The sequence below is a fragment of the Rissa tridactyla genome, chromosome Z (assembly GCF_028500815.1).
Source record: "Rissa tridactyla isolate bRisTri1 chromosome Z, bRisTri1.patW.cur.20221130, whole genome shotgun sequence".
NCBI classification, from domain to species: domain Eukaryota; kingdom Metazoa; phylum Chordata; class Aves; order Charadriiformes; family Laridae; genus Rissa; species Rissa tridactyla.
Window position 1 is genome coordinate 77478462 of NC_071497.1, and position 17416 is coordinate 77495877.

At 46.2% G+C, this 17416-nt stretch overlaps 1 protein-coding gene across 3 annotated transcripts; it reads left to right on the top strand.

Moving 5' to 3' along the window:
* The first annotated feature begins 855 nt into the window (after window positions 1-855).
* LOC128902853 (uncharacterized) lies at window positions 856-17350 on the top strand. Of its 3 annotated transcripts, none has more exons than XM_054186495.1 (6): window positions 861-1395; window positions 11590-12060; window positions 14619-14759; window positions 15181-15249; window positions 15799-15889; window positions 16138-17350. In XM_054186495.1, the coding sequence occupies exons 1-6, from the start codon at window positions 1341-1343 to the stop codon at window positions 16343-16345; spliced, it is 1035 nt and encodes a 344-aa protein (XP_054042470.1). In that variant the 5' UTR covers window positions 861-1340; the 3' UTR covers window positions 16346-17350. The 3 variants fall into 3 exon arrangements, with proteins under 3 accessions (XP_054042472.1, XP_054042470.1, XP_054042471.1); XM_054186496.1 differs by having other exon boundaries at window positions 864-1395; window positions 11593-12060; XM_054186497.1 differs by lacking the exon at window positions 15181-15249 and having other exon boundaries at window positions 856-1395.
* Window positions 17351-17416: the final 66 nt, after the last annotated feature.

The following is a 17416-nucleotide window of genomic DNA, read 5'->3' on the forward strand; positions in this document are numbered from 1 at the left end:
CCAAAGAAACCCAATCTGTGGTATTTTTCTTGAGTGCAGTGCTACAGCCAGCCAGGAGCAACCTCGTCAGGGCAAAAGCTTATCCCAGCCTTCCCTTTTGTTTGGCTGTAGGATATCCCTCGCCATATCCGCATCCGCCTGGGAAGACGCCGGTCTGGTTTGAAGCCAGATCCCCGCTCTGAGAAGGGGAAAGCTGGGAGCCGTCAGCCCGGGGCTGGGCACTGCAGCTTCACAAGGCTCTGACAGAGCCTGTGCCCTTGCACGGATGCCAACACTGTGCTGTTTAATTTGATGGCTTGGCCACTAAATGAAGCAGCTCCCTGCTCTTGAAGTGACTCCTGGTCTCATGGGCAGAGCCAGGAGATGTGACATTGGTGTCATCCAGGACTTGACCGCAAAAGTAAATGTGAAGCCATCATTTTTATGTTGGGTTTTTTTTATGCAAAAGGACTAATGATATATCTGGGCAAGAAGGACCCCAGTGAGCAGGTGGGACAGACAAGTGCAGAGAGATTGTGGCTGAATGGGAGCATCTCGCTAGCAAAATTCTATCTCTGGCTTCCCCTGCTGCTATTTGACCTGACAGCCTTTGCTGCTGTCCCTCAGGGAGGGACATGTGGTTTTCCTGCTCTGCAGAGCCCAGACTGATGCATGAAAAGCCAAACTCGACCCGAGTAACCATCAGGGTGAGCATCAGGGCAGACCCACATCACGACCCTGCTCCCTTGCCAGGAACTCGGCTCCAACCCCCATCACCATCCAGCTCTGGGACACCTGCAGCCGGCTTGTGAGGTTTTATTTCCACTGTGACCTATAACGGTACTTAAACTCATCTTGGCCAGGGATATTTCTCCCTAAAGAGAAAACAGGGAAACGGCCAAGTGCAGGGTTTCAGCAGAGGCATCCCACGCCCCTCCAGGCACTCCTGACGAACTTTGCCTTTTCTTGCCAGGCCAGCCCTGCATCCTCCTCCGCTCCCAGCCCTGGAGAAGGCAGCCCGCCAGCCTGCTTAGCATTCGCCTCTCATTGCTGGGAGCCACTGTCGCTGCTAAGGAGCTGAGCTCGGTGGCTGTGAGCATCTCAGTCCAGTGTGTGTCCCCCTCCCTATCCTGGCTCGTCATATGGTTTCTCCTAAGGGATAAGTGCTGAGTGGGACCGTGTCTCCAAGCTGATCCTTTGCTGATAAGCCAGCTGCCAAGTCTCCAGACAAAAGAGTTTTTCTCTCCCCAGCAGGTTTTTCTGCTGTGAAAGACAGAGGAGAGGGGGAAAAGCAGCTGCCTGGCAATCCTCGTGGGCAAGAGGCTTCGGGGGCTCCTTAACCCCTGCTGTGCTGGCAGACCATGGAGCTTTTCAGGCTGAGCCTGGGCTGTATTTGCCTCCTCCCTTGGCTTGAGGGTAAGTGTCTTCTCCTTTGGGGTAGCTGGGAAGTGGGAAGTGAACTGCACCCCCAGGTTTTAACTTGCTTTCCTGCTGAAGTGTTGCTTGGGCTGCAAAGCTCTGAGACCACCAGCTGTAAAAGAAGCGCCTATGGGTGCATTCCGAGGCAGCATTTAAAATGGGATTAAAAGCAGGAGAGTGAGGGGCAGGCTGGCAAGTGCTGGGATGGCTTGGCCAGGGACACCATGGCATCATGCCGCCCACTTTTATAAAGTGCTTTTAAACTGCTAAGACTAGCGGATGAATAAACCTGCTCTGGGGGTGAGGCAGGCACTAAGTGACTTCCCGGGCACTCTGTTTACTCACTGCCAAAGCTGCTCCTTCTGGGCAGAGGTGAGTGGGCTCAAAGCGTGCTGTCAGCATGGGAGAGGGTGGTGGGAAAGGGAGCAGGACCTCGTTGTGTTAGTTCTGCTCCTGTGGTAGTCCGCTGTGAGTGGGACGTGCTGGGGAGCTGCAGAGTTTGCACTGTTCACCATGGCAGAGCAAACTTGGTAGTGGCTCGTGTTATCATTCAGCTGCTTGCTGAGGTCACTCAAGTCCTGTATCCTGACGGTACACGGTAGCATTTTGAATCCAAGCAGCCTTGGTTTTGACATGCGTGGGGAGATGAGGAAAGCAGAAGTCCTGCTGGGCACCATCCTGCAAATGCAGAGTGGTGCTACCCAGGAACATCTACTGGGGAGCGCTGCTACCTGCGGTCTTGCCCATCCCATCATAGGCAGTGGGCAGCATCTCTTTTCCTTAAAGAAGGGCAAAGCCTCAGAACTAATAAGTAATTCATTTTTTATTATGTCTGAGATGGCAGGTTGAAAGGAACTCATTGAAATAAATTACCGAAGTGTTTTAAGGCTCATTCAGTCCCTGAAGGTGCATGGAGGACAGACCTGCAGTTTTGCAGGCTACCTGCTCAGAGCTTTTCAAGCTCCCTGGACCAGAGGAGTACAGCTATTTGGGCTGCACAGCTGGGATGTTTATTCCTTAAAGACAAACCTCAGATGGGCAGCTCTGACCTTAATGCCTAGAATAGAATAGAGTATTTCAGTTGGAGGGGACCTACAATGACCGTCTAGACCAACTGCCTGACCAGTTCAGGGCTGACCAAGTTAAAGGATGTTATTAAGGGCACTGCCCACATGCCTCTGAAACACTGACAGGCTTGGGACATCGACCACCTCTATAAGAAGCCTGTTCCAGTGTTTGATCACCCTCTTGGTAAAGTGCCTCCTAATGCCCAGTCTAAACCTCCCCTGGTGCAGCTTTGAACCATTCCTACATGTCCTATCACTGGATACGAGGGGGAAGAGATCAGCATCTCCCTCCCCCTTACCCCTACTCAAGAAGCTGTAGAGAGCAGTGAGGTTGCCCCTCAGCCTCTTTTTCTCCAAACTAGATAAGCCCAAAGTCCTCAGCCGCTCCTCATAGGACATACCTTCCAGTGCTTTTACTGTCCTTTCCTTGCTCCACAACCTCCAAGTGCGTGATCCCTGGGCTTCTTTGAGCAGCTAGCCCTCAGTTTGCTCTGCAGCCAGGTCAAAGGGGGGGTTTGTGCTCCTACAGATCTGACTTTTGCTCCATCTACTGCTGGTTTTTGCACACCAAATCTTGTCAATTAAAGTAAATCCAGTGAATTGAATCTCTCTTTTTTTAAAGCCTCAGGCTGAGGGTATGTCCATGTGCCAGTGAGGGATGAGGATACACGTGCATCTTTTAAATGTTACAGGAGACGTGGTTAGAACTTGGAGATGACACCATGGTGGGATGCCAGAAGAGCAGAGTAGCCTTCAGGGTCTTGCTCTGTCCCTCACTCTAATACAGATCTTGTCCAATGTTAGAAGAAAGGGGTTCTTTACTGCTGCCACAAACAGGACCCCCATGGCCATGTTTTATTAGTGAATTAAGGAGGATCACAGGACATTTTCACAAGACTTTTCTTTTCCTTTCCAGTGAAATGCTTTTGGTGTAATTGCAAGATCAGCCACTGCATTTCAGCCAGACCACTAATAAAACAACAACTGTTTTGCAAGAAAGGAATTTATCTTCCCAATACCTGTCAGTGCCCAAAGCAAGCTCAAAGAGCTCAAAGAGCCCAAGCCCTCAAAGAGGGCAAACATGTTCTTGCTTGGGGCTGATTTCACCCTGCAGCAGCCTCTCCCCACCCCATGCTGGCTGGGGCTGCTGAGTTTTAAGGCTGCTGGCAGGACAGAAAGGCTTGCTCTCAACAGACCTTAGAGCGTTCAGTTTCCTACTGGAAATCCTGGAATTGCCTAAACTGGTTCTGACAGTGTTTTCTGGAAAGCCCCTGACAGCAGGCAGGGAGCTGAAGTGTTTTCTTGAGAAGTCAAGCCTAGTGGTATGATGGGAGAGTGGGAAGCTGGGCACCAGCGTGATCTGTGCATGTACAAACAGAAAGAAAACTGCTGAAATAATACCTCATTTAACACTGGCTCTCAATTCTCGTGCACTGAGTATGAGGCTGGCGGGGGCTCTGATTGTCATCCTGGCCTGATGCCATATCCTGGGGGCCACTCTCCTGCCTCCCAAACCCATGTGCAGTGATGGCTGCTCCCTGACCCCTCGTACCCCACCCTCCTAAGGCAGCCCTAAGAATTGAAGAGGCAGAAAGGCCAAGCTTATCTGATATTTCTCCTCCCCCATATACTTTTCCAGCCTCGAACTATTCTCTGCTTGGGGGATTTCCTGACCCCGATGTGTTTAACTCTTCGGTGGCTATCAGATCTGCTCCCTTGGCTTGTGCAGGTTCTCCCTGTCAGCGAGGATGCAGACCCACCTCCCATATGCTCTGAGCCTTCCCTTGGCATGCCACGTCCCATCTGGGGTGAGTCCTTGACCAGTCAGCCCCTGCCATCCTCTCCAGACCTCTCTGGATTTTATAGATCTCCATCATATCTCCCTCGGGGACTGATTCTCCCCACATGCATCAGCTTGGTGTTGACTTCATCAGCCTCCCCTGCTTCCCATCATTTATCCATGTGTTTTTCCATGCCAAAACCTTCCTTCTTTTCCTATGGCTTCTCTGCTTCATGGAGGCCTTTGCTGAGATATTTGGTCAAAAGTGGACCTTGCAGTAACATGGAAAGCTATGAAGCTTTGTTGGTAAACCAAAGGCAAGATATTCGTAAGAAAACAGCAATGGTTAGGAAATAACACAGCCCAATGTTGTTGCCAGAAGCAACAGCTGGGAACTACTCTTGGAGAGACATGTTACTGGAAAATAATCTGAGTGCAGACCAAGAAGTATTTGCAATCAGGTACTTGCACTGGAAAGACGTTTACCAGCTAATTACTGGCAGTTACCAGTAGGCTTTGTTGACTTCTCTATAAAAATGACACAGCTTGATAAGAGGCAATCTGCTGCATGAAGAGATGGAAATTGCACTCCCATAAACCCAGAGCTCCCAGTTGCCAGGTTGCTGCTTACCCAGCTCCAGCTCTGCCTGCTCTGCTGAGCCCGATGGGCAGATGCCTCTTTGTGCACCAATAGGGACTCACCAGACTCCATCTAGCATCACCCTCTCCATAGGTAGATTGGCCACACCCACTGACTGGTCAGGGACATTTGCGTCCCTAAACTTCACATCCAAGAAAGCACAGCCAGAGCCTGAGGGAGGACCAGGGTAAGATAAAGCTAATATTGGTTCCAGACAATAGCTTGTTTTGCAAAAAAAACCCCACCTAATCTCACCTCCTGCCTTGCTGGTTTTGGGTATAAATTCAGGCAAAATTGAAAACGGAGTGACAATCTTACTGCTTCCCTGTGCACATGTGGATTTCCTGCCTTTGACCAAACACATCTGGGTCACCACACCCCTCTTAAAACCGCAAGTGTGTTCCAGCTGGTTTTGATTTCCACATCCCATAGCCCTGAGCTGGTCACCTGCACGAGCAGCAGAGAGGGGCTTGCTCCCTTGGGTGGAGGGAGATCTTTGCATGAGAAGGGGTTATTGCTGGGCTGCATTCAAGTCTGCTGCTGACCACTTATTCAGGGCCTTGTTTGTCCGTACCTGATAATATCTCAAGCTGCTTGCGTCAGCTAGATTCAATGCAATTTTCATACAAGTGATCTTACAGGGCAGTGTCTTGCACTGATCTCCATCTCCATGGGGAACCCTCCTGCCTTAACTAGGAGCTTCCCTCTTCTGCTACTGCATTTCTATCTGGTCCTGACCCTCTGGAGGAGGTAGAAACAGCCTGTCAGGCTGAGGGCAGCTCAGAAACAGCTTCCCTTGCTGCTCAGAGGAGACATCTGGCTGAGTTTTCACTCACGGCAGGATATAGTAACTTCAGGCCATCACAGCAAATTGCTCCTGCTGCTATGGCTAGTCACATGAACGTCTTTTCTACTTTCACCTAGTGTCTTTCCAGACTGCCCAGTTTTGTAAATGTGCTACAAAAGTCCCGCTCTACATTTAGTCCTGAATTTGAATCTGAGTAAGGGATCTGGACAGAAAATAAGGTAGTTCTGCATTACCAGCGTGAGGCCCAGCAGCGAGGGTGGGACGTCAGATGCTGTGCTTGCCTGAAGGGAGAGGGTCTGATAATCAGTACCAAGGTAGGGAGTGGTGCCATCTGTATCACCACAGTGTCTAAGCAGCTAAAGATGGCTTTCCCAAAGTCTCTGGCTATTTTTTCTTCTTTTGGGCTGCAGCCATTTCTATTAGGAGCTGGAGTCCCTCGTGGTTGTTTTTAGAGCGAGGGCAGAGACCAAAATTGCTGGCAAGGAAATTTGAGAGGATGGGAGTCTTCCAAACCCTCTTCCCATCTAATGCCCCTTGAACTACTGCAATAGTCCAAAAAGACAAAGGGATACTAAATCTTGGGAGAGCTGATATTCAGGGGAAGTTATGCAAGGAGGCAAACGTTTATAACTTATATGATAATGATATGGGTCAGTCTCCATTGATACAGGCTCCACAGTGAACATATCATCTACTGCAGTGATGAACAGTGGAGGCAGATTAACCCGAGCAGGACACTCTCTGGCTTGTCTCACCATAACCCAGGCTATGGCACTGCTGGCTCCTAGGTTTCTCATCCATGGTGCATGTACCCCTAGTGCTGTGCTCATGTTGGGTGGAAGCAGCTTGGAGACACTTCTCCAAGCCACTGTTGCCACTGCCTGCATGACTCGGGGTGACGTGCTATTGTATGGTAGTACCCAAGAAGAGCCATGTTTGGGAGCTCTTCTGAGCTGCGAGATGTCCCCATGAAGCAGTTCCTATGACAGGTGCTGTGGCTGTCGCAGATGGATGCCTGCCTTCGAGGACAGGTAGGGGCAGGAAAAGGTAAATTCCTGACTGTGATTCAGTGGTCGTCTTATCCCTACAGAAAATACCCACTTAGCATGAGAAATTGACATAATTAAAAGATTTTTGCAAGAGTTAGGAACCCCACCAGGAAGGGCAAAAGAGGCCAAAGACAATGCTGAGGTTCCCGGGTGACATGGAGTGTTTTGGGAACTTGTGCTTCCTCAGCTCTGACTTACTCCTTCCTTCCACAGACCCTTTAGAGGGAGCATCCCCAACCGATTTGCAAATGGCTTTGATCAAAACATCACAGGCACTGCTTAGAAACAACAGAAACTTTCCAAGCCAGACTGGGATTACTGGCAACCAAGGCTTTCCTGGTGGCATTACCTTAATTAGGAACGTTGGATGGGTTTTGCTCCTAATCCTACAAGGAACAGCATGTCCCAAGAGTGGCCATGCTGCAGAGAAGCAAGGGGCTATATTTGCTTGCTTTTCTTTCTTGTAACCAGAGTGGCAGTATCATAGGGAAAACGGGCTGGCACCAAGCGTCTTTGCTAGAAATTGTTTATTTTGTTCCTAAAAATACGAAGAGGCCAAAATGTTCAAGCATGAGCAGCTCAAAGCAGGCATCTATTCAGGCTCTGTGGGTAAGGTTGGCATTTTTCAGAGACGCTGAGTCCCATCCCCAGGGAGTACATCGGATGCTCTGCTTGCTCCAGGTTAACATTCCCAAAATGTTAGGGCTGATGGCCTTATTTGCAGGGCTGCTGGACAGTGGGACTTGGCAATGCTTGGGAAAAAAAAGGCATTTTGCCTCCTGAGCAAGGATTCTTGGTGCCTGATGTGTATCCCAAAGTAAATATACTCCAGCTTTATTTGTGGGTCTACCCCTTATGACTGTGTGGGGCATATGTTAATGATTGCAGCCAGTTACCTGTATCTAATTGTAAATTGCTCACTTAGACAGGAACATCTCAACCTCAGGAAAGCAATGATGTACAGTGATTGGTGAATCTGTATGATGGACACGGACTCACCTCTTGTTTGGCAAGGATCATGCCAAACACCACAAGGAAAATCCCACTGTTGATAGCCAGTTGATAGTACAGAGAGCTGAACGTCACTGTTGGTAGGGAAGACACTCGGGTCGCAGTTCAGAGGGGAAGTATTATGGCCCCAACTTTGCTGACACTCTCCCATGTAATGTTGAACCAAGCAAAGTTTAGCTAGACCTCCCTTCCCAAGCTGTAAAACAGTCATTACACTTTTGGACCTGAGGTATGGTGTGAAGATAAAAATCTATGAATAACTTGGTGTCATTCCTTACTGAGGAGCTATACAAATCTCAAAGGAAAGCACTTCAAGTTGCAGTGATGAGGTTCCTCAGCTCACATATATTCCCATGGCAGATGGAGTGCCTTGGACCTTCAGTGAGGTGAGTCTCTGCAAATTGAGACCTCAATAGAACCAAGAAAGCTGGCAGAAAGGGTCAGCTCAAAAGTGCAAATGGCTGGTAGGTAACATGAGGGCACACGATGCTTGCTGCTAACATCCAGGTAACACAGCGATTCTTTGGACCGTCAGGGACTATACAAAGGGAACAAAACACAAATCTGCTGGCTGGGTTAAACAGAAACACCCTTCAAAATTTCACAAAAAAATGAAACGTTCAAATGGATAGACATTGCCAAGCAAGGAAAAGAAAAAACAGCATAGATTCTAGCATGTTTAATAATAAAACCCATAATAAAACACATGAGAAAAAGATTTAGAGGAGCAAATTAATGAGAGCATAAGAAAGCTACCAACAGAAATTTTCAAATGTATCTGAATAGGAACCTACTTCGGTTAAGGAGGCCAATAAATAATGGGCTTAAATGTAACAGGGGCAACCAAAGCAGGGCAATGTAGAAAGGCTGAATGGATTATTGGTTCTGGTGCTCACTTCAGACACGGTCAGGGGGGTCTCTGCAGTTGGAAGAGTGCTATCAAACAAAATTGTCAACAGAGGAAGTTTTAGGGGAAAAAGTAAAAAAAAAAGGTAAATAATCTGTGGCAAATGACCAGCCCAGATGGCATCCACACTAAGTTACAGGAAACTAAAGAAAATTTTTAAATGGCAAATGACCAGCCCAGATGGCATTCACACTAAGTTACAGGAAACTAAAGAAATTTTTTAAACTTCTAAGGAGTATGTAAACTCTTACCTAAAGCAACCTCAGCACCAAAGCACTTTGTTACAGCAATTATGTCCCTCTTAAGAGGGATCCTTACACAGCCTGGGGAAACACAGGTCACTAGGTTTGACATCGGCATCAGGCAAGTCAGTAGAAAGGAAGAACAGAATTTGCAGACAGACAGATAAATATGTGAAAAGTCAATACAGCTTTTGTAGAGGGAATACGTGGTATCCATGATGGTATCAATGAGTACATAAATGTGGTGAGCTAATCTAGACCTGGTGCTTGCGTTTGCAAAAGACTTTTGATAAGATTCTTCCACCAAAGCCCTTAAGAAATTCCATTCTCATGGAGTTAGCCCACAGGCTGGAACAAAGGTGTGGAATTAGTTGACAAGACAACTCTGTGACAAGCTCACAGAGTGAAGGTATCAGCAGGTGCCAACAAAGATCAAAAGGTGTGAATAACAAAGTAGTTAGGTTTGCTGATGGCACAAAATTATTAAGAATAATCAAAACTGAAGTTGACTGTGAGGAGCTGCAGAAGGAACTCATGATACACCTTGAGCAACAAATTGTTTTTTTAACTTCAGAGTTGAAAAATACAATGCAGTGTACTTGGGCACAACCATTTTAATCTTAAATACCCAGGGAGCTCTCTTAACTAGTTAATACGTTTTAGGAAGGAGGCACTGGTGTCCTTACTGTCTTGAGTGAGCTCTTTACTTCCCTGATTCTTACCCTCTTCCCCTATTAGCAAATGTTAATGCCCAGTGATGGAGACAGGATACTGGGGTCAGCAGATGTTTTATCTGACCCAGCACAGTTCTCATGTTCCCCTGTTACACTTTTATGCAGCTCTCAAACCATTACTTTGGAAATGGGTCTCTCACAGTTAAAATGGAGCAAAGAGGTGAGAATCCAGGATTCCAGGTCCTAGAAAAAAAATATGATGGGGGGATTGTATTCATCGCTTTGGATTTTCAAAAGATTATGGGAGATTATACATGAGACATTTCTCCTGCCTTTGGAAGCTGGCAGAAACTCAAGCCCAAGGTGCATTAAACATCTTCCCTCCATTCAGCCCTCAATAAGGGGTAAAGAGGACAGGACTCCCGAGCTGTCCACAGATCCCCCAGAAATTTAATTTCCATTTAGGCACATGGGCTTGGCAGGAATTGCCTGAATCAGTGGCTATCACAGGTCCATGAAACTCAATATCCCAATGCGGACACATGCATCCTCATCTCAGAGCCGGCACAGGAGACATTCCGTGGTTTCTGGCTGCCTCTCCCCATGCATTCAGGCTGAGCAGAAAGCCCCGAGCTGTTTATGATTTAACAACCCCCAGGCACTATTAATTTAGCAGACCCCTAGAATTTCCTGAGAGAAAACATAAGAGCTCTTTTCAGCTATTGTTCATACCCTTGGTATTGTGTATCGGCTTCTGTTTACACTGTCATTAGCTTTTTCAGGTACTGAGCCAAATACTTGCTGACAGGGAAAAGTATTGTTCTTTGCTTTGGGAAGGGAAACTCTGCAGAAACAGTTGTTTAGATAAACATCAGTGTTCTTGTCTAACATTTCAGTCTCCTCTCATTCTTTATGCTCAATACTGTATGTTGATGGGGCTTTTGTAACTTTGATTCCTGGGGAAAAGAGGAAAAAAAAGTCACGGCAATAGCTGGGAGTTACCATGCGTTAATTGTAATTAAAATTAAAAGATTCCTCAGAACATGCAGAAACTCGAAACTGTTATTTCTATCCCTCTGTTTTAGGCATAAAATACACAGCAGAAGGTAGACCCCTGTCAGTGACAGATGTTTTAGCATTTAACATTTTGCTCAGGATGTTCACAGGCCACACCTCATGATTTTGTACTGAAGAGGGGAGCGTTTGTCCAGCTAACAGGATGATATCCATCCCAAGTTATCAGAGATGCAGGGAACTCCTGCTATTAAAAGGAACAAGAAATTAACAGAAAGTGCTTCCAATTGTGTGCCTGTTGTGGGGTGGATGTAATGTCTCTTTCTTACAAAGGGATCCTTAAAAATGGTACTTTCATGCCTGAGGAGCAAAGACCAATGTCAGACGTGCTAAATCCAAGTTTGTTTCAATACCCATATAAGCTATGTCAGCCAAGTACTTCCAGACTTCTGACAGGGAGTTGCTGTAATATCACCAGAAGCCACTTAATGGAAACAATAGTCCAAGGTGGCCTAATTGGCACCAGATTAATAGCACCGGGGGAATTCAGGGGGTTCAATTGCTTCTTTAAAAGAAAGATTTGATCCAGATAGAAGCAAAAAAACGCCAAACCATCCAACTTTTTTGGAGGGAGGGAAGGATGGGTACCTATTTAAAGTTATAACCAGTTGAAATACTGAATTAAGTATATATAGGCAGATATTTCATAACAGCACAGCTTTTCAAGGATGGTGAGGTTTTCTCCATTAGTTACATGGGTTACTCATGTCATTGTTATTTTCCTCTGGTATTGCTCCTGGCTATTTACACATCACCTATTTTAAAGAAAAGTCATTCTGGGGAATTATGAAGCTGGGGGAATTGTTTATTTAGGCATGCTCATCCAGGAAAGGACTGGTGGGTTATGTCTGCCCTTCTCCAGGGCATTTACGATATCTCATGCTCAGAAGACATGTTTTCCTCAGACATGCACTAAACCGTGCTCTGGTTGTACGGCAGCAGCAGAGGGACAAGGCTTCCTCATAAGGAACACCCGGCTGGAAAAGTGCATTCGCGTTTCCCACCACGAGACCAACTCCATCAGCCTGACCGACTGCGAGGTGCTGTCCCGGCAGCAGCAGTGGAGCTGGGATCCCACCACCGGGACCATTGTCAGCCTTCAAATGAAGCAGTGCTTGTCAGCCCACAAGATGCTGGAGAATACCCTGGTCAAGCTGGAGCCCTGTGGGCACTGGGAACGCCAAGCATGGTCCTGCAGCAAGAAGGGACACTTGACTCTGCAGAGCTTGGGATTGCACCTCAGCACCAAGGAAGGCGGCCACAAGGTCTTTGTCACGAAGAAGAAGGACAAATTCAGCAGGTGGAAGACTTTAGCAGATGAAGCCATCTGTGCTGCTGCCCAGACAGCAGCTCTGATGCCCAGCAAACCAACGCAACAGGCTGTAGACACACGTGTGTGGATCTATGAAAGTAAGATGAGGTAGATTTAGCATCAGATAACATCTAACTTTACATGTCATTCAAGCCACCTAACACCAGGCTTGCATCCATCATTCTCACTCATGCTCACTTTGGCTCCATCTGGAGAGATACCAAATGGCTTGAAGTCAGCCCAACTACTTGGTACCACCAGTTTCCAGTAGTTGCTGTTCAGTGTTTTCCAGAAAGCATGCAACACCCTAAAGGATCAGGTCTCTAAACCCCAGCTTCATTTCTAATGACAGGCAAAACTGAAGTATTTTGGAAAATCCATATGAATCACTGCCCAGAACTAAGAATAGTTGGAATTGCTTGAGCGTCCCAAGTCCAAAACAACTAAGAAGTCCAATAAAGTCAGGAGCTGAAAACTTTGAGGGGGCTTTTGATACTTTGGGATGTCACTTTTGGTAGCAAGAAAACTGGAGGCAGCTGAAAACCTCTTTTAAACTTGTATGAATTGTTGAAAAGCAGACATATTTGAAATGAGAAATTGTTGCTTCAGTTTCTAAGTAACACATTACAGTTATCTCCTGCCAGACCCCAACAGTGCACCTATCATTAATGAAACCACGGTTCTAACCTTCATCCCATACTCTCATGATCCTCAAAAGTGAACCTTGCTCCTGGTGCCTGACATAACCATAAAGAGAGTAGTGAACACAGGAAATGTTGGGAGGTAGTTAAAAGTGCTGCCCTCCCTTTGCATTAAGAAAAGCAAAAACATGACATAAAAAGAACACAAAAATCCAGTTTTATATTACTAGCTTTATGGCCTTGGCCTCTGCTAAAAGGAATTTAATCTCTGCCTTCATGAGTGTTCACTACCCTCTGCCGAGACTGGACATAAAAATGGCAGAAACCCTGGTCCTGTCATAGTTTTAGGTTTTGGATGCCAGGCTAACAGACATCAGGCATGGTCATTGCACCAAGATGTGGCCGTCACCATTTGTCAGATGGCCAGTGAAGCTCATTGACCACCACTGATAACTTATGTTCCAGTCTGTTTCCCTCTTTCATTCACTCCCTTATGCAAAGAAAGGTGGTTTCAGGATTCTTCTTGTGAAGATATGTACAAAACTGAGACCCAAAAATAACAGTTATTCCTCCCCCCACCCTTTCCTCCTCTCCCTTTTTCCACTCCAGGGACCAGAAAAGACTTGGCGTTCGTCATGACCTTTCTGTGTTTGTCCACTCTATAGGTGATGAGGTTCACAACTTTCCTCAGGGGAAATTATTTCCCTTACATGAGGCTATTCCTCACCTTAAGGACTGACAGCCCCAATGAGATTTTCAGCTTTGCATAAATGAGTGAAGAGAAAATGTGACGAATCCAGTTAGCATAAGCAAATGGATTATGAGCATAACCTTTTGACACAAAGAGGCTATATCTAATTTGAAATAAAAAGAGATGCAATAGCTTTTTTTGGCTGTCGTGCAGATAAGATGTCCTTTTTACTGAGGTTTTTAATTAGCCAACTAGAAGGTTAACATGTAATTATCACAGTAGTCACAAGTGTTAGTGTTTGTTTAACACGAAGGTAAATACAGCCAATACAAATTAGATACCATAATAAGCTAGTTAAATATAGGCTAGGAAATGCGTGGAACATTTAAGACATGGGGAAAAGGCATGTGAAAAGGGCATTTGCATTCCCCAAGGCAATGTTCCTGGCAGCCCAGGGCTGCCTCAGAGCCAGGCTCCCCAAATAAGGCTGCGAGGGTAAACACAGAGCAGGCTTTGAATCAGGTTGTGCCAGTTAGCATGTCTTGTGCAAACTGATAATTTTCCTATCAGCCCCATGGTTCAGAGTCTACTGGAGGGAACTTCTGACTACTCAGTAACAACATCAAAGTCCTATGTGTTTGTTTAGGCCTTTCTTATACAAGTTTCAGTTGACCATCAACAGACAACTTTTACTTCAGCGGGTTATTTGCTCGATAAGTTACACCCGTGTACCTGCAGATGCTGGTACCACAGGAAGGGATGAGGTTGGGATAAGCAGCCGGAAGCCGTGCAGACATGGGCTTCATGATCTTGCCACGTGCATCAGCACAGGAGAGGGGTAACTATTGCTGCTACAAAGTTTCCCACAATCTCCTCTCTAGTAGTAGTTGCTACCCCACATACCATGATGCTGTTGAGCCTTGCAAGAGGTATTGACTATTTACCACCATTTTGATCCCATTTCTTCCTCTGTTGTGTTGGTAATACCTGTGATGTTTCCACTTGCCTCTTGCTCACACCTTATCCTTTAACAGCTGGTGTTGCACTCATGCTTTTTAGACCAATTACCTTACTTACCACCAGAAAACAAGCTCTGCTTTGGCTGTGGATTCAGACTTGAGAGGTCCATTTCATTTTTGAAATCTGTGAGAATTGAAGGCCCCTGATGCACAGGAGGAGGTGATCACCACATCCTGTTCCCCTTACAGGGTAGAGGATTAACACGGCAGGGCTGCGTTCCCTCCCCTTGCTGGGCACTGAGCGTATCCAGGTTTCTGTACAAAAAGTAAATGATAATCGCACACATCTTTTATTTCCCTCCAAGCTAAAACCATTGATTCATCAAAGATCGATGCCATGGACAGAGAACCTTCTGTGAGCTTGACTGACCCACCGCTGGCTAACAGATTTAACAGCACAGTGCCTCCAACGAAGACTAAACAGGCATCCCTCCCAGCAAATGATGGTGAGCACTTTTCTTTTCTGAATGCATATGTGAGAACAGCAGGAAGGAAAGTGTGGGCAGCATCTAGAGATTACTCAAGTATTTTCAGTGGTGGTAATACCTAAGTACTTCTGAAGAACTTCCATGTGTACCACTGAGAGGTTCAAGGCTTTGCTCTCACACAACATATTGAGATGTTTGCCTTGGCAAGTGGTTCAGTGATATGGTCATAGTCCTAACCTGCAGACACAACCACCAGATGTTCTAGGAGCAAAAAATATCTATGGCTGGAGAACGCTGAGGAACAAGAAAGTTTCCTTTCCCCTTCTGGCTCCCTACAAAGGGGATTTGTGGTTACAGTGCAGCCCCAGGAGGAAGCTGGAGCTTCCTCCGGTCCCACAGTGGAAGCTGCTAATCTGAATCTCTCTGCTTCTTCTCCCAGATGTGTCCCACAATCACTCTAAAAAGCACCACGGAAATCGAGGGAAAAATGCTGGGGCCAGGCTTGCAGGTAGGTCCAGTGATCAGCCAGAGGAGGAAGAGACCAGGTGGATGAAGGTTCATCAGTGCCCCTGACCTTCCCATCAATCCAGAGTTACATTCCCCCAGGTCCTGCTGAGGATGCTCAGTAGGGAATGAGGGCACTAAATTATCTGTCAGATAAACTCCTTTTAAAGATTAAACAAATCTCCCCAGGCCTGGAGTATAAAAGCGAGCAAACACATGCAAATGCTTTGCCCCAGCTCACCAGGAGAAACAGATACCCACTAGCACTGATGCCTTCCCCCAGCCCTTCTTATTTCGTACCAGGGAGCTGCTGAGCGGAGAAGCATGAATAGTTATTGCCTTCCTAGCAAGAAAGAAAACCTTTTTGTGGCTATTTTCAATAGAGGGATGCTGTGCAGTATAAAGCAGCTGATTTTATGGACAAAGCACTTTCCCTGCTATCTGCTAGTCTTCAGGGACATTACAGGTGTTTTTTTGTGACAAATGTGGCTATTGCATAAGAACGGGGATAGGTACAGCAAATGCATGATTGTTTTCTATGATACCCTTTCAGGTACCAACTGGAAGACGGCCATGCTGGTCCTCAGCCCCTTGGCATTCATACTGGGATTAATAATACTGACACTCAATGTTCATTACAACAAGTAAGTGAGATTCAGGTTTATTCCATTTGCCTGTCCAGCATTTCGAAACAAAAGTCTTGATCTTGGCACACTTCCCCATCCCACAGCCGAAGTGTCTCGCTCTGAGCAGATACGTCTGCTCACCTTTGACGATTTCTGCCCCCTGCCACCCTGTTTCTCCCTCCCACTCACTATCCCACCAGCTGGCATGGAGAAGCAACAAAGTGACAGGCAGATGCAGTTACATACCCTCTTCTCTCTTTTCCTAGGAAGAAGAAAATCCTCTCTGCTCTGAAGAGCTCCCCAGCCAACGGCAGCAGAGCTGACTTACGGGAGCCATCTCCCTTACGAAGAGGTCCCCAGACGTACCTTCCACCATCTCGCTCCCCTTCCTTGAGGCACGGAGAGATCCTCATCGAGTGGAAAGACGGGACTGTCACTCCTCTTTTTGACAATGCCAATTATCAAATGGACTAGCTCCGAAATAATGGAGCTGTTGTTCCATCCTGTGTCACTCTTCCCACCAGGAAAAGTGCCACCATAGCCAATCTCCTCCCTAGCCTTGCTGTTTTGACAGGGAGTTGTAAGCACTGTTTGGGTTTTTTTTAACACTTGAGAAGAATCTCCTTGCACAGCACGAGGTTGAAACAAGCAGAGCAGATTGTTCGGTTTGTATAGGCACACGCTGCTTAGCTCTTCCAGAGCCGATTTAACCCGTAACAAACCCCAGATTTAGCTCAGTGAAGCCAAGACTCTCGCCAGCTGCAACTGTCCATTGCCCTAAAATTCTAGAGTTACCGAGCATATGAGAAAGTAAAACCCTGGAGACAAGGTGCAAGGTGAAAAACAGAAGTCCTGACAATCCTTAAATCCTTTTTAAGATAAAACTAGCTGCCAACAGACACAGAAGGCTGTCAGTTACGTTGTCAACGTGAGAACATAACTAATAAGCACTGACTTCAGGATATCCTGATATCTGCCAAAATACTCCCCCCACTAAGTTATCAGTTAAGTAACAGCAAGTCATTTTTCTAACTTAAAAGATAGCATTCCATCATCCTCTCTGCATCACTGCAAGAGTCCTGCTGAGAGAGTATGTGTCTTTTAAAATATTTCTATATTTAGGATGTATTAGACCTTATTATAACACACATCCTCTTTCTTTATGTAGAATGACAAGTAACCTTGGTGATGCTTGTCAGGGATATTACATTATCCAGCCATTTTATACCAGCTTCAGTCTCCGATTTCCTATAGCCATATGGAATAGCCAATGAACAGATATACTGTTCCCTTCTGGAGCAATAACACAGTGTTGTTTTTTTTTTCCCTGGAAAACAGTAAGGCACCGTTTTCAGCCTTTACATTTCTTGTTTGAGCATAATTACCTGTGACTGTCACACCCAATCCTGATCTTTTCTCAGTGAAATTTGCAATGTCTTAGTGCTTTCCTAATATTAATGAATTTATACTTTCCTTGTCTCTGATCTTGTGATGATATAAACTGTAATCATGGCTATAAATCAGGAATTATTTGGAGAAAGAAAT

Coding starts and splice junctions, on each gene's coding strand:
- LOC128902853 (XM_054186495.1), top strand. CDS start 1,341: ATGGAGCTTTTCAGGCTGAGCCTGGGCTGTATTTGCCTCCTCCCTTGG. Junction 1,396..11,589: donor CCTCCTCCCTTGGCTTGAGG/GTAAGTGTCTTC, acceptor GTTGTACGGCAG/CAGCAGAGGGACAAGGCTTC. Junction 14,760..15,180: donor ATCCCTCCCAGCAAATGATG/GTGAGCACTTTT, acceptor TTCTTCTCCCAG/ATGTGTCCCACAATCACTCT.